Raw genomic sequence first — 24,145 nt, 5'->3', positions numbered from 1 at the left:
TAGCTGTAGTCACTGCATGCTTGCATAATGAAAGGAGATTGGCAGACAGGTTTTACTGTAGTTACAGTTGGGATGAGTACAGAAGACTAGGCTCAATTCATCTATGAAATTAAAGGATCAAAAGGGAGAAGTAGGGGAGAGACTAGCAACAGAATAGAAGCTACCAATGAGCCCTGTGCAACACTAAGGGTTACATTTACTAATGCTTCAAAGAACGAAGAGGTCACGTCGCCCATAGACAGAATCTTATTGGTTGCCAATCATTTCCTAGGATGATATAGAGAAGATAGACAGAATCAGATTGGTTGCTATGGGCAACAATAGCTCTTTTCATTTTAGAAGCTTTATTCATTCCATAAGAAAGACCACCACAGTAGCTGTGAAGCAGCAACACGTGCAGCTGTTGAAGTGGGCAGCGGCAGGTATCGGAACAGTGCCACTATTGTTAGAGTGGTTTGCATATCAGCACTTTATGTACCACACACACTATAGATTTTAATCAAAATAAACTATTATAAGGTCAAAAGCAGCATTCTATATGGACCTGGTCATAATAAAGTCTACAGTTGGACATGCCTTCCCTAGTGGTATAATATTCAATCTATGGCCCTCCAGCTGTTGTGAAACTACACATCCCAGCATGCCCCAATAGCAAATCTGTGGCAAGGCATGATAGGATGTGTAGTTTCACAACATCTGGAGGGCTAATGTTGGACATGCCTGCACTAGGGTGTAGCCTGTACAGTCAAATGGGAAAATATAAATAAGCAGGAATAATATGGTATCCTAACAAAAAGAACCATTTTTATTTTTCTAATTTGTAGCATTGGAACCCCATCTCTCAAATATCTTAAGGATAGGATGCAATTTCCTGGGGAGGACCAGAAACAACAGCTAATGCCTACTTATTAGGGTTAACCCCTTTTTGAAGGGAAGGGTGAAGTCCCTCAACTGACAGGTCTTGCGATTTCAATGTTGATTTGGGTTTTTAATAAAGAAAAAACAAGTGGCAGACATAAAGATGGTGTCCTACAGTACTTCTAACATTCTTTACAGAAATAGTCTCACAAAAATATGTTGCAAATGGTAGTTATGATCCAGAAGATAGAGGTTTTGGAGTACACACACAAAAAAATGGGGGGGGGGGGGCTATTTAACTAGAGTCTGGAACGCACTTCTTATTTTCTGACAATGCATGCAAAACCTCATCTGTCTTGTAGGGAGTGGGGAGAACATAAACCAAACAGGAAGCCTTGTAAGTTGGGTGAAGGCAGCAACACACACACACACACACACACACACACACACACACACACACACACTCAATGTAGGGCTTAATTCAGACCAGATTATTGCAGGACAAAGCCATGCTGCACTGCAGGTGGGGCAGATGTAACATGTGCTGAGAGTTAGATTTGAGCGATTCATTTTGTTTCTGTGCAGGGTCAATACTGGTTGCTTTATTCTTACACTGCAATTTAGATTTCAGTTTGAACATTCCCCACCCAAATGTAACTCTGCACATGTTACATCTGCCCCACTGGCAGTGCACATGGTTTTGTCCATTTTGAGAACAAATTTGGGTACTTGTTACCTAGAACGGCGCCCATCGCGGGCATCGCATGCCATTATAATGGCATGCGATGCCCACGATTTCACATAGAAATGAATGGTAAAAGGTAAATCGCGTCGGTCGCATCGCATGCGGCCAAAAAACCATATGCGACCGACGCGATTTACATAGAGAACAATGTTAAATGGCCCACAAACCCCAAATAGCCACCCTGAAGTGTGAAATGGCCCCCCCAATTGTTAACGCCACCCCACGATCAACGTCAACCCGAAGCGTGGCTAGCGCAGCGGTACGCGTCCTCCGACCTTTCCATATCCCAGCTATCCACGTCGGCATGGAGTTGAGAATAGAAAAAGCGTGGCGAGCACAGCGTCCCCTCGTGGGCTGCACAGGTATCCGCGTCCCCTCGCCACACTTTCTATTCTCAACTCCACGCCGATGTGGATAGTAGGGGTATGAAAAGGTCGGAGGACGCGTACCGCCGCCCCTCGCCACGCTTCGGGTTGACGTTGATCGTGGGGTGGCGTTAACAATTGGGGGGGCCATTTCACACTTCAGGGTGGCTATTTGGGGTCTTGTGGGCCATTTAACATTGTTCTCTATGTGAAATCGGGTCAATTGGGCCATTTAACATTGTTCCCTATGTAAAATCATGGTAATCGCGTCAGTCGCATCGCATGCGATTTTTTGGCCGCATGCGATGGACGCAATTTTCTTATTTGCGATGTCTAGGATCAAAATCGGCGGCGCTGTTCTAGGTAACAAGTACCCAAATTTGCCCTGCGATCAGGTCTGAATTAAGCACTTAACGACAACAAACGTGACGGGAAGAAGTGTAGTCAGCAGACTAGTCTTAAACTAGGCTATTAACAGACTCAGGACCTGATGTAGTAAGTGTGAAAAAGTATTAAATGGAGAGTGATAACAACCAGCTCCTGACTGACGTGCTACAAGCTGTTTGTCACTTTTCAAGTGTTAATACAACTCGCCCTCAAGGAGAATTTAGAAACTAAAATACATTTTAAACTGTCTGAAAGACACGAATATTCTGAAAGATTAGAGTATTCACATCATAATTTAACAGCTTTAGTTCAATAGTCACTAAGACAACATTACCTAACAATTATATTGGTGAAAACAATACAAGGAACCAGTTTGTTAACCAAAATCAAATCCAGTTCCAATTTACTTGTTTTATTTGCATCAGTATAGTGGTACAGTGTTCATGAGAGATTGTCACATCTCCAACAAAGATCATTATACTTACCAGATTTTTGGTTTACTGCTGTTTATTAAGTCTGCATTTTGAGATTACAATACATACAGTACGTCAGCCAATTACATCAAGATGCCAGGCTAATATCTGGGTATCCTTGCCATGTTCCAAGAAAATTTACAGTCAAATATATAAGTTTGTTTGTTTTGTTTATACAGAATACACAGAAAGTGTCAAAAGTCAGGTTTTACAAGCCAAAGATATCCACTTGTATGGTCCTTTTCATGAAAAAGATAAAAGAAACAAAAAAACCTTTATATAAACAGTTTATTTAATCTAAACAGCAACACGGACAGAACGCCATATAAACACAAAAAGGAAGTGATGCAGAAGCAAGACGCTGACTGACCGAATCCCAGGCTCTAGGTTGACACACAACCTAGTTTCTGAAAAACCTAGAAGGAAAATTTAGGGGAGGGGAGGGGGTGGAAATTATGGACATTGGTTTTAGTACAGCCAGGTATAGGCTAGATATAATTCTAAACATTTGTTTAAAGCATGCCTGCATCGGATAGCAAACAAAAAAATAAAAAAAAAATAAAGGAAAAATAAAATTAAAACAAAAACTATAGATTACTAGTGGATTTATAGAAGTATAAAAGTTTATAATTTTACAGCAGTTGAAATACTGACATCAATATTAAAATAAAAGCAAGTTTTACATCATAACAATCAAAATACAAAAAGACTGAAGGAAGAGACCCTGTATGAAAAAACTGGGTGGGGTGGGGAGGGATATTCAGCAAATTTAGAGATTTATACAAGTGGCAAAAAAATGGGAAATGGCACACATACAACCCCCTCCCCTAAGTGACTTATTTATAGTTCGCATCATTCAAATTTTGCAAAAAAATTTTGTTTTTGTAAACAAGTTCTTGCCTAACCAATCCCTTCCTTTTTTTTTTTTATTTTTTTTTTTGTGATTTTTTTTCCTTTTTATTGTAAGAGGTCGCATGACTGAAGCTTATGATGGCGCAAACTTCTTGGCTTGTGCTCTGACTCTTTTTTCATATTCAACTCTGTTTTGGCTAGAAGAAAAAAAACAATACATTAAATGACAATTCACACACACACACACACACAAGAGATCACCAAATCAAACCAACATAAAAAAGGTCCATACACACTGGACGACTATGCCCAGCGTGTGCATACACACCGAGCAGCTTTCCCCCTGCCCGGCGCAGACTGAGGGGGGAGGACGGCGTCGAATAGCGCAGAGCTATGCAAAGCCGTCCTCAACGCTGCTCATCTGCTGGTAGAACCAGCAGATGAGCGGCTTTCCCGGCAATGATGCGGGAGCGTGCGGCAGTGCTCACCGCTGGGGTATACACACGGGGCGGCTTTGAGCTGAAAGCCGCCCAGTGTGTATGGGCCTTAACTCTACAAATCCCGGGCACCAGTTCACCATAGCACCCAGATTTAAAGAGACCCTGGGTAGTCAGTGATGATAGTGAGGTATTGTTTAGGAATGCAACATCACTCTCCATTGCATTTGTCACGTCCCGATGTAGTCAGGAAAGTGAGGACCCTCCACAATCTTGCAACTGGTTGTAACATTTGTGCAGGACCTGCGGGATGCGCGGTAACACCGGCAAAAGTATTGCCCATAGGTTCCTTGACAAAAATACTGATCTTTAACAGTCACATAAAGTAAACGCCACTATTTTTATTCATACAGTAAAGATACAAAAAAATTAAAAATAATAAAAAAAAAAGACACAGACCTAGATGCACTGCATGCAGGGTTGAGCTATAATATTAAAAAGCCCCACAACCATTAAACACCAAAGTCTTAATGTCCTGGGTTCCAAGTAGAGTCAGGAAGTGGAAACCCAACTAAAACATGCTCATTGAAACAATAGAGAGATTACCAGCCATGAAAGCGGAGAGTGAAGGTATGTGGAAGCGTAGACAAGAGGTCACGCTTGCTGCACATCATTTCATCCAGAGAAATATACCACTTTGCCTAGACCAGTGATTCCCAACCACCCATCCTGAACATAGCCAGCCCCCAGGCTCATTGAACCGGTTCAGGTATTTAGGTAACATTTACACTAGTGTGGGCACATCAGAGCATGAAGTGTGCCAGAACAAGAGATACTGACCAGTAAATTGTGTATGCCTCTGCTTGAGCTGGGTCTTGTATATTTGGTTCATTTAGAAGTTCTTGTATGCCTAACAAGATCTGGAGAGAAGGAGGAGTAGGAGAGAGAGCATTAGCAGTGGCAACAACCGTCCGGTTCAGACTCCACAGCTGGAAGACAGGCTCACCTGTTTAATTGTGATTGCTGGCCTCCAATCCTTATCTTCTTCTAAGATAGACAGACACACTGTGCCTGAAGGATATACATTTGGATGGAATAAGGGAGGCTCAAATTTACCTATGGAAACAAGGAATAATCACCAGGCATGTCCGGGAAACATGAATGTACAGAAACACTGCACTGACCATAAAGAACAGATTCACAAGACTACAGCTGGCTACACAATAACTAGGCGATATAGATAGGACATCACACATTAATGTCTGGGTTCAGTTACTGTAAGTGTTGCATAGGGGCAACAATTCGTTCTTGTTACAAAACTTGCACAGTAGTTAAATATTTGAGTGGAAACATCTGTGAGCGATGTGCAAGATATTTGCATCGCTCACATTTGTTATATAAATAAAAAAAAAAAAAAAAAAAGATTTCCTATATAAAAAGGTAAATATTACAGGTCATTATGAGGAATACAAATTTTGCTTGCCAATTTTCACACCTGTTTTGACAAATTCACTTGGCACTCAGAAGTTAATCAAAAAGTCTGCAAACAATTTTAATACAGCACTTGGCACTAGTCCCAGGACAGAAAAAAAAAATCAGGGCAAACCCTAAAATAACTTCCTCCCATACACCTTTGCAGTGCGCTCTGCATTGTGTTAAGCGGTGTACACACAGGGGCAATATATGGCTACGTGTCTCCTATTCATCAGCGACCAGAGATGGTCGCTAATGAAAGGGAACCTCTGCCGGCGGTGCCGCAGCAGCAAGCTCCTGCGACCAGCGATCATAAGGGGGCTATAAACAGGGGGCCCGCACCCGGCGATTTATCGCCAGTGCACACTCCAAATTGCTGGCAATATGGTCACTCAACGTCCATATTGCCAGCGATAAATGCCCGTGTGTACGCAACTTTAGGGTTGGTTTGTATGCTCAAGTCCTACTGGCTGAAAGAGCAAAGTCTAGAAAATGTTTAGAAAGATTCCTATAGACCTAGTCTGGCCAACTAAATCCACTTCTGAGTCCGGCACCATTCCTATTCAGCTAGAGGCCCAGAAAGATGAACTCCAGCTTAGTATAGATATAAGCCCAGTAGTAGCTGGAGACACTAGAATACACGGACTGTCAGGTCTTCCATATTTAGACATTTACAAACAAAAGATTACTTACATTTTGGAGGCGAGGAGGGATAATCATCCTTAAAAAGCATTCGTAGTTTAAATAATCCTCCTTCCCAAGGGGTCTGCAGAACACACAAATAGAAGCACAAAACATGTCAAGGTTGTGTTAAGGACAGTGGGGGGGGGGGGTTTCCTAAGAAAAGACCACGGTTTCAATTTGGCACAACTCTAAAAAAGTGCTTTTTGGGTACCAAAACAGCCTACATTTCAGTTCGCTATCTCCAGGGGATGAAAGCTTAAACTTTCGCTCCCCCGTCACAACTGCTAATCGCACCAGAATAAAGCAACAAATAACTGCTCTAAGGTAGCCATACACTAGTGCAATTTATCTGAGGCTTCAAATTGTATCAGATTTCCCTCCTCGGGAGTCTTGCATTTCAGACTTTGTACCCGAGTGCTCACTTCACATAAGATAAAATCACATGCAATTTATCTTACTGCAACACTTGTACAATACAATTTATCTGATGGGATGTACTACAGGGTGCTAGGGGGGGGGTCTGGCCTAAATATTGCTACTGAAAGCTATGTGGAAGAGGCTAGTAGTTGGCCTACCTATTGGGCCGATTCAGACACGGTCTGAAAATTCACAGTCCGATTATCGCACAAAGCCAGCGAAGACACAGCATTGGCCGGGTGTTGAGAGGGAGGGCCGCTGACATCAGGGTCATCTCAGCCCCATAAATACGAGGGAGGGAGAGAGCAGCAAAGAAGGAGGGAGGAGCAAGGTCTTGTGTGGACAGCGGCGGTGCAGCTATGACCTGGCGAGTGCCGCGACAAATTTCTCCGGCAGAAGGCTCTACCAAAGAGGGGCAATGAATTGCATCACCCCTCGGCATGTACATGCAATTCTGGACATGAGATTTAACATTTACATTGCCCTAGTGTATGGGGACCTTAATAAACGCCATCTAGTGGCAGATATGGGGAACAATTCAACTCTCCCTCCCTTCAAAATAAGAACAGAGACATGCTACTACATTATACAGTATATAGCTGGATGACTTACAGTTCAAGATAAATAATGTTCACACATTACAAAGTTCTATATAAACACAGAGTTAGGGCCAAGTTTACCAATACCGCTTTCAGACAGCGGCGGATGAATAACCCGGGATTTGAGGTGCCGCGTTATTCGGCCGCGTGCTGTCAGAACCCCTTCACACAGGAGAGCAAGTCTCCGGGTCTAAAATTTAGACCCAGTAATTTGCTCAATTACACTGGGTTTTCACCTGTGCGAACAAGTCAACCTGGATCTTAAACACTGGTCATTTGCAGGGTCAGAGACCCGGAGCTTAATATCCGGATTTACCCTTTTCCATGAAATTCCCGGGTGTAAGTGCTTGACCCGGGAATTTAATTTTCTGTGTGAAAAGGGGTATAAAGCTTCTAAAAATTAAAGATTGGTTGCTAAGGGTAACACCACCTTTTTTTTTTATTTTTAGAAGCTTTAGTAAAATGTACCCCATAGTGGGCAGCACAGCGTGGAAAGTCCAAAGCATATGGAGAATAGTCATCCTATTATTATTTTTTTTCTACATTTAATTTCATGGTATACTTTCTGTGATCCTGAAAAAAGCTCTCCTGGCCTACAATTGAGTTAACCAAGGCCATTGATTCTAAGAAACATTGATTCTAAAAAAAAATGTGCGACAAGCCATCCAATATCTAGCTATGCAAACAGTTGCCAACGTACGGTCAACTTCAATTAGTGGATTAAACCCCAGTTTCATTAGCTGCAACACAACACCCACCCCCCACCACACACAAATATAAAGTACCAAAAGTGGGTGCATAGGGTAAACCCTGTTACAAATTGAATAGGCTCCATAACAGTCATCCATGCCAATATAAAACATACAAATCCCTAAATGGAGGAGTAATAGGGGTACATTGACTAAGCTTGATGTTGCCCATAGTAACCAGATTCTATCAGTTTCTAAGATGCAATAAAGAATGAACGGCGGAATCTGATTGGTTGCTATAGTCAACACCTCTTAATTTTTAGACGCTTTAGTAGATCCACTCAATAGTTACTCCTGTTTTTATAGCACAGTCTACTATCAGAGTTCTCCATTATCAGACCCCCTCTCGCACTAGAAGTTAAGGAACCCTCTCCACACACGGGACCCTCTTCCCCACCAGTATACACACCAATCGGTCTTCTATGGTGCTGCCCAGCTCAGGACCAAATTCAAACACACCATCTAACATCACCTCCATCCGCAAATGAATGCTACCTCTCCTCCCAATGAATTGCCTCCTCCTCCTCCATGGAACACCCTCCCTATCAGATCAGACACAAAATGTCAAACTTGCTCCCAGGACAAAAACAATCTCTTCCCACCACCCTATCATTTGTTAGATCAAGCTTATGAGCAGGGCCCTCATCCCACATGTGCTTCTCCTGACATCACTTATACCATTATCTCCTTTTAACATGCCAACAGCACCAACCCTTTGGGACTTGCTGCCCAGTTGCTCACTGTGGCACCTACAGCAGTGTTTCTATCCCTTGTCCTGCAATGTACAGTCGGTCACTTTTCTTGTTTAGCTCAGAATGTATTTTTAAAAAGGATGTGGTCATAATTATAGGGTTAAGCCTTTAAGTGAGAGTTACTATTGCTCTACTCCGCAGAATATCCCCCTCCCCTAAACGAGGCAATAGGAAGTTTCCATTTTATACAAAATGCCGTTTTGGGGGATGGGGTAGACATTTTAAATTGGATTAGAGAATTCTTGGGCGCACACGTGTGTGAATTTGAGAGTTTCATGAAATAACTCACGCCTAATTGGATTGACCCATTAAAGTTTTCAATGCAAGCAAGTGGACAAGTCCAAGTGCCACAAGCAACAGCAGTAGCGAGATTTAGTTTTGATAGCATCTGATCGTACACTGTGGTAGGGTGCCTGTGCTTTTTTTTTTTTTTTTTTAACGTTAGCGGTGTGGCCAAGATGCATATTTTGCAAATGATCTTGGGATCAGACTCAAGGAGCAGCTTAGCCACAGAATCTGGTGCTCCAAACGGTGCTATGTTGCACAATTTTAATACAGAGATGTGTGCATTCATTGGTACAGCAGGTAAAGATCTACAGAACCAAGAGGAGAAACTGGAAAAAAGCGAAAAACAAAAAAAAAGGGGAGAGAGTCTAGGTAAGGTGTAAAAACCAAGTGACAAGAGGCATAAGTAGGATAGGAGACCATGTCCTATAAAAGGAGAGAATATCTAATGTTGCTGGCCATCTAGAAAATCCAGTCAAACGAGAACCACATTGGAATGTGAGCACCTTCCCATAATCTCTATGGGAACCGATGTACAGTATTACGCAATTATTACACTTGCATTTTCAGTGTGAAGTTTAAATCCCTCCTACTGTAATAAAACCGTTCTAGCACTATTTATACAATTACACAAATACTACTTACAGCAATAGTCTAAATAGCATAAACCTCCGTCTTACCCCTTTCTTTCCTGGAATAGCACACTCCCAGTTCATCAGATTCATCGTTCCATCTGGATTTTTTGTTGGTACAGCCACAAAACCCTTAAAGATAGATACAGTTACAGAAGTAGTATCAAAAAATTAAAAACACCATACAAAGTAAAAGGGGGGTAGATTTGAAAGCCCCAAACGAAATGACTTACAAAAGGATGATCTTTTCTCCAAGCTTTCCTTTCCTGTGCGAGTCTGCTCAGGGCTATGCCAGACATAGTTTGGGTTCCTGAAATATAAAAACAATAGTCAGATGTCTCAGAGACACAGGTAGAATTGTAATCTAATATTGCCCACTGTCACCATCTAGTGTCCAAAGTGTTTACTGCAGGACAAAGCATTTAGCCCAGTGGTTCGCAACCTTTTTTGAATCACGGCACACTAGGAGAAGTGTCAGAATATTTTTTGCGGCATCCTTAGGTGCAAAGTTTTTGTTACTGAAACTTTCAGAAGAAATTATTCAATTGAATAAGTTGTGCTTATAAGTCATCCTTCGGTCCAGTTCTGTTTATCCCCATATTTTATAATTGGAAGCCACAAGCATTGATTTTTGCCTATTACATTGACCATGAATAACTGGAATCGGTTCTGGACCATCAACTGGAGGCACCCCTGCAAGTTAACCGAGGCACCCCAGGGTGCCATGGCCCAGTTTTGGAACCTTTGATTTAGCCAAAATAAATTAAGGGCATCAGAATTCTGCAGCCAAGTTGATCAATATCTGTAAGTTTGTTTCCATGATGACATGGACCCTCAGTCAGTGTAGTGCGTCACTCACCATGCTCTGGGCGCCACTACTACTGCATGGAGGGACAGTGTAACATCCATAGGGGCTCCAATTGGGAACAGTGAAGTATGAAAAAGTTAATCAAAAGAAAAAAAGGTGAGATACTCAACTGTTAGCCAGTTTTCTACATACAAGGCAGAGCCACAATCACCTGCAGCCAAGCCGAATACAGTATACGCTAGCAGAGGAACCATTAGTGGAATGTGATCAGGTTGTGCATGGATTACTATGGGTGTGTTCTGCTCAGGGTTTGCTTTTACATAATCACTGCATTCTATACCTGAGGCAAAGAGTTATGCCATTATCAACAAACAAAGAACTGAAGTGAAATCAAGAAGGAAACCACAAGTCTGTAGGGATATTGGAGGCTTACATTAATGCCCCGATACAAAGAGGTGCATGCGATGCTCTCCATGTTACAAGGCATGGTTTTGTTGGTGCACCTGTACATGACTGTCGCTTTAAAAACAATGTTATTAACCCTTTGGTGAAATATCCATTAAAAAGGCCAGTGTCACTCACATTTATTATATAAAATGCAAATAAAGTTTATACTCCCTATATATGGTAAACATTACAGGCCATAATGATGAATAAAAATGTTTCATTGGTGACCACGTTATTTCAATTGTCTGTTAATAACAATTTACAAGACTGTTGTATTTCAATAAAAAAAAAAAAAAGGGGGGGGGGGGGAAGGTTTAAGGTTTAAAAGATTTTCAGAACAGAAGTGACTGCTGTGCTTTTTTTTGGCGTGTATGATCTTTTATTAACCCTTTGAGTGCCAAGAAAGTGACAAAATTGCCACGCAAAACTTTTTTTATTAACCTTTCAAGTGCCAACATGCTGCGAGATAAAATAACCATTATACAGCGACTTTGTTTTGGGGGGCAATATTTAACTAAACTTCAATTAATTGACTTGGCTGTATTTATATTAAAAAGAACAGTAGCTGCTGACATTTTTAGAGGATCGCATTATTGGCTACAAGGGAGTGATGAGAAACAGATTTGGGGGATTTTTTTTTCCCAGTATCAGTGTGTGTTGCTGGTTACACCAGTGTTTTTCAACCACTGTGCCGTGGCACACTAGTGTGCCTTGAGCTGTTCTCAAGTGTGCCCCCAGATCTAGAGATACCCAAACCAGTTTATAGCCACCACCAGTTCAACTTTCATTTACTGATCTCTTCTTTTCATGTAAAGGGCCAATGTATTTTATTTTTGTTACCTGTAAGGACCAATGTGATATGGGGGCCAATAGTTTTTGTTTTTTTCCCCTGTGGGGGCCAATGTGTTTAGCCCTGTGGAGATCTCATGGTGTGCCTTGGCAATTTTAAAATCTTATTTAGTGTGCCGCAAGGTAAAAAGGTTGAAAATCATTGGGTTACACACTGGAACAGCAAGCAATCATCCTGACTAAGGATTTCCCTTGAGCCCAGAACAAGCAAGTGAGCATGTACACACACACACACACACACACACACACACCTCCCAACTTGCACGATTACAGCGGGACAGTCCCGATTTTCGGGTCCTGTCCCACCCGCGGCAGGCATTGTCCCGCTGCGGGGGGTGGCAGTTGGGAGACCCCCCAATCTAATAGAATAGAAGCTGTGCGCACAGCGTCTATTCTCATATGAAAATGAAGTTTTGGCTAATTAGCATAAGCCACACCCTCATTTGCATACACCCTGCCCCCTTTTCAGGCGCTCGCGCGGCGAAGCGTCCCTAATTCTTCATCAGAAAAGTTGGTAGGTATGCACACACTACAATCTTGACAATGACCGCAGAAGGGTGCAATCACCCATACACCGATCGATGTAGCGATGAGTTAAGAAACAGCAAATCGGTCCCACATTGCTCCGAGAGCGTACCCAGCTTTAGCCAATGCATTACCGCCTTTCTCCTCCTGCTGTTTATCAGTATTTTCCCACAAGACAGTGATCAGGCACCTGTACTCAGACGCATAAGAACTGATGTGGAATAGTAACTGGGAAACAAATGAAGCCAGAGGCTCAGTGTTCATTCTAGCACCCGCCATATTTGAAAACCAATGCACCGCCTCTTCCCTGCCTGAGGTGTCGCTATCTACTGTAGTGCTTCTAGCACAGTGCATTCTGGATATCAGCACTGATATGCAAACTAGACCTGTGCTAGATACACCACAGCAGACAGCGACACCCCAGGCAGGGAAGAGGAACTACATGGGTTTTCAAAGATGGTGGGTGCTAGAATGAGTACTATCCTACATGCACCTCACTCAATAATAGATCTATATAAGTATTATTTTTTTTTTTGCTGTCAAATACTAACCAACTCCTACTATGCTAATTAGGCGTTTCCAAAACCGCACATCGGAATACGCCAAGCATTGTGCCGTGTGGTAGGCATTACTTCTACACAACCCCTGAGATTGTTAACAAGGAACCAGTATGGAGTTTGAATGTTCTCAACATCTACAGTATACAGGTGTCATACAAGTCCTCAGGTTTCCTCCCATGTGCCAAAAACGTTGGTTGGTTAAATGCCTAGTGTCCATATGATGGGGATTATAGATTATAACCTCTTCTGGTGCCGGGACAGATTTGAAAGGCTGAGACACTGTAAAAGTAATAATATTAGTGTTCACTCTAGGAGTGACCGGGCAGGGCGCTGGGGGGCGGACCGGGCACGCCAACGTCACAGCTGGGCTGCCGCCGTAATGAAAGAGGCGTGCTTGGGCCGCCATTGTCAAAGGGGGCGGGCCCGGCCGCCTCAGTCAAAGGGGGCAGGCCCGGCCCCACCGAATCCACTGTGCTGCCGGAGAAGCGCCAGGCATCGCCGTCAACGGCGACGCTGGGCTTCCCCGTGATGCTGTTTTAGCGGGGCGCTGCGAGACGGGCAGGGCACATTTTGCCCTTTAAAAAAAAAAAAAAATCGGGCAGGGCGCATCGCCCCGCTAAAACAGCCTAGCGGGAGCACTAAATATAGGCACTATAGAAGTTATTAGCTTGCCAGTCACAGAAAGGGCCACTTTGCCCATCTAATCTGCCCATGTACACGCATACTGGAAAAAGCCAAAATTACAGGAAGCATATACACACTCCACGATGGGAATCAACCCCATAACCAGTAATGCCAGCAATTACACCATCCGTTCTGCTGTAATCATTTGAGTCCATTAAGATTAATCTCTTAACATTTCCTTCAATTAGCCCAAACAGACCTTCGGTGTGCAGGAAATTGATGGGATAATGACAGTTTGTCAAATTCTTTTACCTTGGCCACATAAAGAGGTAAAATACACACAGGGTGACATTTGGCAGTTTTCTAAGCGATCCATCTAGATGGCTTAGACCACAGGTCTTCAACCGGTTGCCCTCCAGATGTTGTGGAACTACATGTTCCAGCATGCCCTGACAGTTTTAGCATGCTCTTATAGGAAAAAATGTGGCAATGCATGTTGGAACATGTAGTTTCACAACATCTGGAGGGCCACAGGTTGAAGACCCATGGTTAGACAATGCCATCTCCCACTCAGATCTTTAGCAAATGCAGTCAAGATCTAGAGAGTGCTCCTGCATGTGTATAAAGACGACGGCGTTAGCACAGATCACCCGTACGCACATCGATACATGTGTCTGGGTGATCCAGCTGCCGGAACGCTCAAGGGCGATGTTCTTAGAACTGTGTGTATGGGGGCTTAAGAGCTAGCTGAAGACCCTCTCCCCTACCAAAGGATGGCACAGCACACACTTTACAGTACAAAATAAGACCATCTAGTCTTTCATCATCCCTGGATGCATTGCTAGAAAGGTCTCCGGCAGCAGCACCGACCAGAAGACTATAGATAACCATTACATATGGTGCACATATTACAATGCCACATATGCCCCAATGTGAAGATGATCTGCCAGATGAGACCACAGATCACTTTGCTTCCTCAACCCTGCTGGGAACACGCTGAGACCAGTTAGAAGCAAGACCTTTAATATGAATGAGGGGGCCCATCTATGCTTTGCTGTTTTAAAGCCTGCCACATAAGGATTTTGTGCATTTGGTGGAGGCCTCATCTAGAACTCCTGCACTTTGCTCTGTTCAGCAGCCTTTCATGTATAGCGATGCCGGCATAAGAAACCTGCAGCTGTAATCCTAGCATCAGTGGCAATGCAGAAGACCGGCATTCAGATAGTGAGTACGGATACCAGGTAATTGGTCGACAATCGATAGGATAGAGAATATATAATATATATACACACTCTATTCAGGTCGACTTAAGCAAGAGGTCAACATGAGGTTTTTTGTTATGTTTTTCTTTTGGAAACTGACTTGTTGTTATACTTCATGATCCAAGTGATCATAGGAGTAAGACTACCCAAAGTTTCTTTTTTTAGGTTGGGCAGGGAGCGTGCCCTGCATCAACTCATCAAGTCCTCACGAATTGCAGAATTTCTGGTTATGCCTGAACGGGGTTCAAACATAATGCAAGGATGTCAGTGGTATGACCAATGTACTACTGGGTCACACTCAAGTAGGTTGACTGTATCCTTTTGTGCTCTAAATTTAATATCGAAAACAGATTGGTTTATTTGAGGAAGGGCCTATAAATATAAATAGATTATATAGCAGCAGTGAGTTACGTATTCTTTTTCTTATAGCATTCCAGGAATTGTACAAGGAGAAGCCACTTACGAAGATTAGATGACTAGCTATCAGCCAGGGTGGTAACGAGAACAAATGCATAGAAAATTCTCAGAAGCCAAAAAAATTAACGCCAAGGCATAGAAAACAAGATACATTGTGGCTTTGGCCAAACTGGGATATTATGTACAGGTTGAACACCGATTATCCGGCATAGTCTGTTCCAGCACTGAGCCGGATTACCGAATTTGCCAGATTATCAGTGACACCATTTTAAAGCAGGTGACTCTGCAGAGCAATCCCCGCAGCCCGGCTCTCACCTCCGCCGCACCACCCGCAGCTTGTCTCCGGCTCACAGGGCATTCCACATACTGCAGCGTGCATCAGTCCCTGCAGAGAGCCCCCCCCCCCCTGCATCCCAATAGCCTCCCACCTCCACTCTATACCCTCCCACTGCCCTCACAACTACTTCTAAGCCCTCCCCCAGTCCCCACTATGGCTAAAAACCAAAGAATATTTTTTACTTCTGCCCGGCACCCGATGTGTCTGGATTAATGGAGGTGCCGGAACAACGGTTGCTGGAAAATCGGGGTTGCACCTGTACTTAAAATGAAATTCAGGGCACATTCCATATACTGTAGCACTGCATTTAAAAAAGGACTCTACTGCATATGCCTTACCTCGTCTGTATAAAGAAAATCTGCTAGCATATAAAGCTATTAACCATACTGCACCAGCATATATCTCTCTACTTATCACAAAATATCTCCCATCTCGACCACTCCGCTCTGCACAAGATCTGCGTCTCTCTTCTGCACGGATCACTAGCTCCCATTCACTATTACGGGACTTTCATAGGGCTGCTCCCATCCTATGGAATGCTCTTCCACGGACAATACGACTCTCCACTAGCCTCCAAACTGTCAAGCGTTCCCTGAAAACTCACCTCTTCAGGCAAGCCTATCATATTTATTGTACACGCATAACCCTCAGGCATTTATGTATTATATAGCTTCCCTTCTGGACTTGTAACTTGGTGCGACTGCTATGCTATTACTGGTGCCTGTCCTTGTGTTTCCATCCTATATCCCTATAGAGTGTAAGCTTGCAGCAGGGCCCTCTTACCTCCAAGTCTGTCTGTTGTTACCCAGTTTTGTTTTAGCACTGTCTACTATTGTAAAGCGCAACGGAATCTGCTGTGCTATAAAAGAAACTGTAAATAAATAGATCAGGGATCAGATACACTCCCAATTTGTTTTTTTAGGGCCATTTCAGCCGCATCCAATGGTAACCGGTGCATAAGATCATGCCTTTGGCCATGCTGGTGATAGTGTCGTGAACCATTTCAGTTTGACCTAAGCTGGCTATGCCACACTGAAAGTTACGGTCACACTCAGATAGGAACAGTGAATGGGAAAGGTCTAACAGACAATGGATCAGTAACAAAGCAGTAAGCCACACAAGCTCCCAGAGGGCAATCCAGTTCTTAGCACAGCTCTGGGTGCCCAACTGAGCAATTCCGTTGTTGCTCTGCTGTGAGTGCCACGGGCACAAACATTTCTTTTCAGCTCTTTTACTTATTACCGATCAGCCGTTGTACACGGAGATAATTGCCTGTTTTTTTTTTTTATTACACCTGACACACCCTCACACAAGCCTTTGTTGTTTTCAATTATACTATACAGGGACAACCTACCTGTGAGCCATCATCAGGCTACACCTACTTCATAAGTAGTCTAAATTACTTTTGAAGATCAATGCACACGTTAGACAACTAATCCTTGTCTTTGTTAGCGGACCTTAATGCGCAACCCTGTCACAGTGGACAGCCTATGATACCTACAAGCAATGACAGCTTCCACATATTTTGGTAGTTTATGGTATAGCGGATTGACCATGTTATGGTCGACCACCCTTAGTCAAACGAGTCTCGTTAGGCACCTAAAGATAGTCAACGGTACCAAGAACAGTATAGGAAGTTGGATGCAAGAGTTAGATCAATGGGAGCGTGGTCAACATGTGTCACAGTTTTTTTTTTTGGTGGCTATGATTTCACTGTACAAGTTCAGTGTCCCCACTCGTGGATCGCCATGAGCCACTCAGAACACACACACACACACACACACACTCCCGCTTGGATAGTAGTGTATGAACCACGTGGCTGTCGACCACTCACATCTACCTTACAATACTGTAGATCTAGATGCGGTTAACCATCTTCCAGCAGCTAACTAGACATCATAAATCCATCTATGATTTTGGTCACAGGGGACTGTGCCCTAGATGTAGCTCAGGCAGAACCTTCAGCAACAAGTGTCACTATACTTCCCCTAGCGGTGAAGGAGAAGAATGAAGTCCGATGCCTCGAGGGACCTTAATATTCAATTCAGAGTGACCACAGGAGTGCTTTCAAGAACGGTCTGAAGACCACATCTTGGAGCATATTGTTTTCTGCTCTCAAATGAGTATTAAAAAAAAAAAAAAAAAAAAAGGGGGGACTTCTGAGAAAGTAGCCACACAAATCAACTCCGCACATCAAACAGAGTATGGGATTTTCATTGGTGAAACTATGGAATAAATCCAGATGAAGCTCAAATCAGTTCTCCAGTGTGCTGGCATGACTGGCTCCTTACAGCTTGAGAATAGACGCATCAGGATATCTATGGAGTGTAAGTACCCTTACTGGTGGGCACAAAATAGGGTACTTATGTATTATCTGGGCTCCCATGTTAAATGCACCCCATTTTTTCCATGCCCCTACTATCCAACTACGCATGGAGTTGATTTTATATAGTGTGGCGAGCGGACGCGGTCTCATAAGAAAAACGGGAGCCCAGATATTACAAGTACACAAAATAGATATGCAGCCAGAATGATGAAGACATGGGGTGGAGGGATTAATTGGTTCTTTTGGGCACCAACTGGAGCAATTCAATTGTTCTGCCAAACTGGTTCAAGCACAGCAGGTAGCCATGAGTTTAGCTCATACTCTCCTGAATTGGCAAGCAGGAAAATCATGTAGTCAGACTTGAGCAACATCTGTGAAAAACACAAACAATTGAATATTGCCCCATCTAAAGTAACAGGAGATCGAGTGCAGCACATGGTGGACATGGTCAATATTCTATACAGAACTCATGAAATGATGTCTTTTAGTGCTCAACACCAAGGTCCACCAACATTACTCAGTAGTATTAGCAGCTGGGAGCAATGTTTTTGATGCACATAAGAGATCTGTTCCTGAATGGTTGCCCTTCCCACCCAACTGACTGCCAGTGATTGTTACCACCTTATGGCAAACAGGAACAGAGTCACTGGCATATTCCACCCAATGTCAGGGAGATATAAGAGAAGGTAAATCCCATTAGAAGGATAGGCCTAGTTTCAGTGTTTAGAACACTTCTTACCTCTCAACATCTCCGGTACAATATTGTGAGGAGTCCCAGCTTTTAAACATTTCTCGCATACCCAAAACAAGTGACAAGTAACTATTTCATAAAGGTGCCATAAAAGCGTTCCTTCTAGTACACATTTACACCAAAGCCACCCATAATGCTAGTAGCATGAAAGAGTCAATGTAACTTGACAGTGGAGAAGTGACTGAAGTACTCAAGCAAGGTTCTAATTGTAGGTTGGAAATCAATTTTTAGTTTAGTGCCTGTAAGTTATGGGCACCTGACGGGAGCTATTTAATTGCTTTGCAAGTGCTGCAGGAGTCTTGTTTTTGGTTGCAGCCTGATAGGGTGCAGGAATCCATGAAAAAAAGTTTAAGACTTTGGGAGCGCAAACTGCAGTTTCAGCAGTATCCAAATACCTTCAACTGGTTTCATGCACCTAAACCCTGTACATTATTCGGCACGACTAGCACTATAAGCAGGGCTGTAACTAGGATTTATCATGCCAATTACTTAGAGGCAGTGCACTATATGAATAGAAATACTGCTGTACGCCAGAGCACTTTACCACCAATGTAGCTGGTTAGTATATCGTGCCATACTATATGATATACCCCTTCCACATTGCAAATGCCAGGGATTTGCACACTGGTCCATCCTGGGAACAGCCCGGCATTTGCGAGGTTAAGCTCTCCACAGCGACTCAGCAATAAGTCAGGTCGCTGATGCCATCGGGAAAGGGGGGGCGGTGAGGAGGCAGCACTTGGAGCTGATACGGTCTGCTCCCTATGGTGTGAACGGGACACAGGTGGCTCGATCCAGGTTAACTTTCCCACTGACCAGTAACCCCTGTCCGACCCAGGCAAAACCCTTCTTTTAACACGGTTGGATTACCTAGTTGTTGGATTTCTCAGAAGGTCCTTACACACTGCACAGTGACCCGGGCTGAATCTGTAACAACCCGGATCAGACCTGGATTATTTGTGAGGTGGGAAAGGGGTATAGAAAGCCAATACTGCTCTCACCTCTATGGTAGGGAATTCAAGTGTTGTGTAGGTCAACATCCACTAGGTTTCAGAGTATTTGTTTTTAATCCCTGTTTGATGCAATTTTCATAATCTGAAGTACAGGATTGCAGAGATCAATTGCTATTTAAGAATTCATCAGTACTATTATTCACTTGTGTGATTTATTGATTGTTATTAAATTTGAACAAAATATTGTGATCTATTACCAACCATCTATTTATAGATATTTTAAACTAGCACTAGTATATTTACATAGATCTTTCAATGTAAAAGATCTATCAAAAATATTATGTATCAATGCCTCTTTCTCTAAAGATTGTAAACTTGAGAGCAGGGCCCTCCTACCTTTTGACTGTCTGTAAACACCCTGTTTGTTGTATCACTCTTTTGTAAAGCGCAACAAAATATGCTGTGCTATATAAGGAACGGTTAATAAATAAAAATGAAAGAAGACTTCTACAGAGCCATTATGACACTTCTCACTTAAAAAAATTAATAAATAAACTTAAATCACTGACTATCCGAATACAAAAATCCCATCTGCAAGCTTTCCATGCCAAAGACAGCAACTTGGGACTTCAGGAAAAGGGGGACAGCTTCTCAAGAACTTTAGACAATCCTACATAGAACTATCCCCACCGAATACTGTTATGTACGGAAAGGTGTTCACACAGACTACGAAAACGCCACAGCAGTCCAGATTTGTATGAAGATGTCCACAGGTAGCTATGGTCACAAATCAGTCTTGGCAAACTTCTGAGTGACCCTGCGTCAAAGGCCGCTACAGCTATTGTAGCTTTGTACAGAATTACAGTCATAGGCTAATGCACACACCAAGAATCGACAAGTCACACCTGCATTTTTACACCACACCCCGTAACAGCCCCAGACAGTCCCTGTCTATCAATCACTTTGCAAATAAAGCCCTAATGCACTGATTCTCAAAGTCAGTTCCCAGGATGCCCACACAGGGCATGTTTTGCAGATCTCCTCACAGAATCAATTGAAATAATTAGCTCCACCTGTGGATCTCTCAAAGCGTGTCGGTCAGTAATGAGTGCACCTGTTGGGTGAAGTGGAAAATGTGAACTGCCTGGGGTCCTGAGGACAGAGTTTGTGAACCACTGCCTTAATGCAACCAGCATTGCGAAGCATGTGCAATACAAACCAGACACATTCACAGTCAGCCAATAAATCGTTCAACTGCGTAACGGTCAGGTTGGTATAAACTTCTAAATTAAGCACCTTATAGAAGTTTTAGGTTTTTCCTTTTGGTTAGGACACAGATCTATTGAGATTTTTCAGGGCATGAAAGAAGAGGAAGCAACCCCAAGGGGGCTGTTCTACTCAGTGGGACGGGGAGATAATGTCTCTGGTCCTTGGGTAATGCACAGAAAGGGTTGGAGAAGAATGTGGGAGAACAGTCCTCCAAACTAGCATTAGATTATGAGCTCTAGAACAATATAAACAAGGACATAGGTTTGGAGTCATCAGGCATATGTGGGAAGGATCAGTGCAACGTGGATGACTGGTTAGCAGTGCTCCAGGCCAGTATGATGTGAGGAATAGTTTGTACACACAGGCAGATATGGCTTCCGATGTTGCCGATATAGTGAACATCGGAAGCCATATTGCATGCTTTTTTAGGGCTTGCGAGCCCGATGCACGCTCCCGTGTGAGCAAGTCGGCCGTCAAATAGAGAGGGCAACCAAGACTATATAGTGCAGATCTGCACTATATCGTCTAAATTGTGCCAATGCATGCATGCCGTGCTATGCGAGTCCCGATACGATCTGATCGTGTGTACACACCAGAAGACAGACATATTGTACAAAGCACACAAGTGGGGTCATTGAGGATGTGCAAGAGAGCTCTAAACTGCCTAAAGTGAAAAGCAACAGGTGAATGTGTGTGTGTGAGGGGTCAGCAATGCACCTACAAATAGGCTTACCAAACTATAGGGCAGATATATTAAGCCTGGAGAAGAGATAAAATGTAGATAAAGTGAAAGGAGGCAAAGCACCAGCCAATCAACTCCCAGCTGTCATTTTCAAACAGTTTATTGGCTGGTGCATTACCTTCTTTCACTTTGTCACCAAGCTTACTATAAAGACATATTACACAGTATGCAGTCCAGCAACTTTAGACATATACAGGGTACAAATATGACATGGGCAGAAGCACACCAGTTTGGCATGAGATGAGGATATGTTACACGGAGGTGTGCAGAGTCACCTAGCTTCTTTTCACGCATGTCGAATAAGATGCTATTTAAACAGGGGGGGGGGGGGGCACACTAATGCTGAATCATACAGAGCTCATGCGTTATGTATAAAGTGACTTTGATCGCACGGAGCATAGATGGTGTTGACATATCTATATACAGGGCATGGGGGGGAATAATGGAACACATGAGGTCAGCAGACCGGCATTGATGAGAAGCTACAGGCAGATATGATGTATGCAGGTCCCACATGTGGGGAAGTTGGAGGGGAATGTGTGGGTGTAGCACAAGGTGAGGATCTACAGGCAGATATGATATATATAAAAGGGTACAGGTGTGAGGTAATGGGGAATGTGTGGGAGCAGCAGGCCAGCATGTGATGAGGTACAGGCAGAATAGATGTATGCAGGGCGCAGAACTCCAGAATGAGATGAGCTACAGGAAGATATGACATATACAGGGCACAGGTGTGGAGTAATGAGGAATGTGTGGGCCAGCATGTGATGAGGAGGTACAGGCAGAATAGATGTATGCAGGGCGCAGGTGTGGGGGGCAGCAGGCTGGCATGAGATGAGGAGCTGCAAGCAGATATGACATACAGGGCAGATGCATGGAAGAACGTGTGGGCCAGCATGTGATGATGAGGAGGTACATGCAGATATAATGTATGCAGGGCACAGAAGGCTGGCATGAGATGAGGAGCTGCAGGCAGATATGACATATACAGGTCACAGGTGTGGAGTAGTGAGGAATGTGTGGGCCAGAATGTGATGAGGAGCTACAGGCAAATATGATGTATGCAGGGCGCAGGTGTAGGGGGCAGCAGGCTGGCATGAGGAGCTGCAGGTACATATGACATTTACAGGGCAGATGCGCGGAGTAATGAGGAATGTGTGGGCTAGCAGGTGATGAGGTACAGGGCGCAGGTGTGGGGGGCAGCAGGCTGGCATGAGATGAGCTACCGGCAGATGTGATGTATACAGGGCGCAAGCAAGGCCGGGGCAGTAGCTGCAGGTAGACTGTGGGCAGCAGAGGCGCCGCAGTGATGAGCAGGATGGTAATGAATGGGAGAGAGGGGGCGCTGCGGGACCGCCACGGGGTGCGTGGGGACCCCTCCTCTCCCCGCAGGAAGACGTCTCTGAACGGGCACAGCACATGGGGTGGCGCACGGATCACCGGGGACCCGCCGGCTACTAGTCCGAATCCATGGGCAGCGGCCCCTCCCGGCCGCAGCTCACGATGCAGCCCCCTCCCCGTGTCACCGCGATGCCAGGAGGAGGAGGGGTGGAGGCTCCGGTGCCCCCCACCTTCGTGTGGCCCCCCGGGGCCCGCTCACCTGCAGTGGCTTCACCCCCTGACAATCCGGGCTCCGCTGCGGCGACTGCTCTTTGTCTCGGGACAAAGCCCCTGAAGTTTCCCTCCTGAAGCGGTACTGAGCTTGACCCAGACTAAATAGGACCTCATGTCACAAGGACCCCAGTCCTGGGCTGCCCCGGTACATGCCTGCACGGGGAGACACCCCCCCAGATCCCCGGGAGCCACCCAGCCCAGCGGGCATGTTCCGCTCTAGATAGAGGGTTGCCGCCCGCCAGATCACGGGATTACACTATCCCGGGACCGCTACCGATCCCGCCGGCATGTAATAAGGCGCCCAGGTCCCGCGCTTTCACTAACCAGCTAATAATAAATACTGGCTGCCGCATTAATATTACCGCAGTCATGTCGCCCCCCCAGACCTCCCGGTCACTAATTATATTTTATTTCAGATAAATTACTTTTTTTCCTGTTGCGCAGGCATCTCCTCAGACAGCTACACGCTTAAAGGAGCCGCGTTCTAAATATTAGGGACCGTCTGCAAAGCTTCACTCGGGATGAAGTGCTAGGCCCCGGGGAATGTGTAACATGCTGCAGCTTGACGTTCGCGACCGATAACCGCCCGTAATTACTCTATATTGCCGAGACAGTTGTCCATCTATCGATATATATCGAAGAATCGGGGCGGGGCCCGTATATTGACCTCGTAGTACGGTGCGAGGCCTAAATTGGCTAAGGGATTTTCCTCGTCCGTCAACGAAAGCCCGGATCCAGCGCGGAGAGAACTCGCTTCTGATTGGCGCTGTGGCCTCTGAGTGGGCGGAGATGAGATATACGGACCAATCACTAGGGCCGTAAGTAAGGCGCAGTCCTGTGTGAGAGAGCAGAAGGGAAGAGTGCAGATGGTCCCTTAGTGTTATCTGATAGGAGTCATGTAATATGAGCTGTAAATAATATATTGGGGGTGGAGGAGGGGAAACACAAGTGAA

At 44.3% G+C, this 24,145-nt stretch overlaps 1 protein-coding gene across 3 annotated transcripts; it reads right to left on the bottom strand.

Annotated features, from left to right (window-relative positions):
- Positions 1 to 2,751: 2,751 nt before the first annotated feature.
- On the bottom strand, positions 2,752 to 23,921 carry UBE2I (ubiquitin conjugating enzyme E2 I). Of its 3 annotated transcripts, none has more exons than XM_083153100.1 (7): positions 23,860 to 23,921; positions 9,942 to 10,018; positions 9,757 to 9,840; positions 6,284 to 6,356; positions 5,124 to 5,233; positions 4,958 to 5,037; positions 2,752 to 3,877 (listed from the first exon to the last, which is right to left on the bottom strand). In XM_083153100.1, exons 2-7 carry the CDS (start codon positions 10,005 to 10,007, stop codon positions 3,814 to 3,816), a joined length of 477 nt encoding a protein of 158 aa, XP_083009226.1. In that variant the 5' UTR covers positions 10,008 to 10,018; positions 23,860 to 23,921; the 3' UTR covers positions 2,752 to 3,813. The 3 variants fall into 3 exon arrangements, with proteins under 3 accessions (XP_083009226.1, XP_083009227.1, XP_083009225.1); XM_083153101.1 differs by lacking the exon at positions 23,860 to 23,921 and adding an exon at positions 23,618 to 23,763; XM_083153099.1 differs by lacking the exon at positions 23,860 to 23,921 and adding an exon at positions 23,179 to 23,355.
- Between the last annotated feature and the right edge of the window lie 224 nt (positions 23,922 to 24,145).

This window comes from Crinia signifera, chromosome 7, assembly GCF_055691185.1.
Source record: "Crinia signifera chromosome 7, ASM5569118v1, whole genome shotgun sequence".
NCBI lineage: Eukaryota > Metazoa > Chordata > Amphibia > Anura > Myobatrachidae > Crinia > Crinia signifera.
The sequence above is the reverse complement of the archived record's forward strand: the minus strand, read 5'-3'. Positions and strand labels throughout refer to the sequence as shown.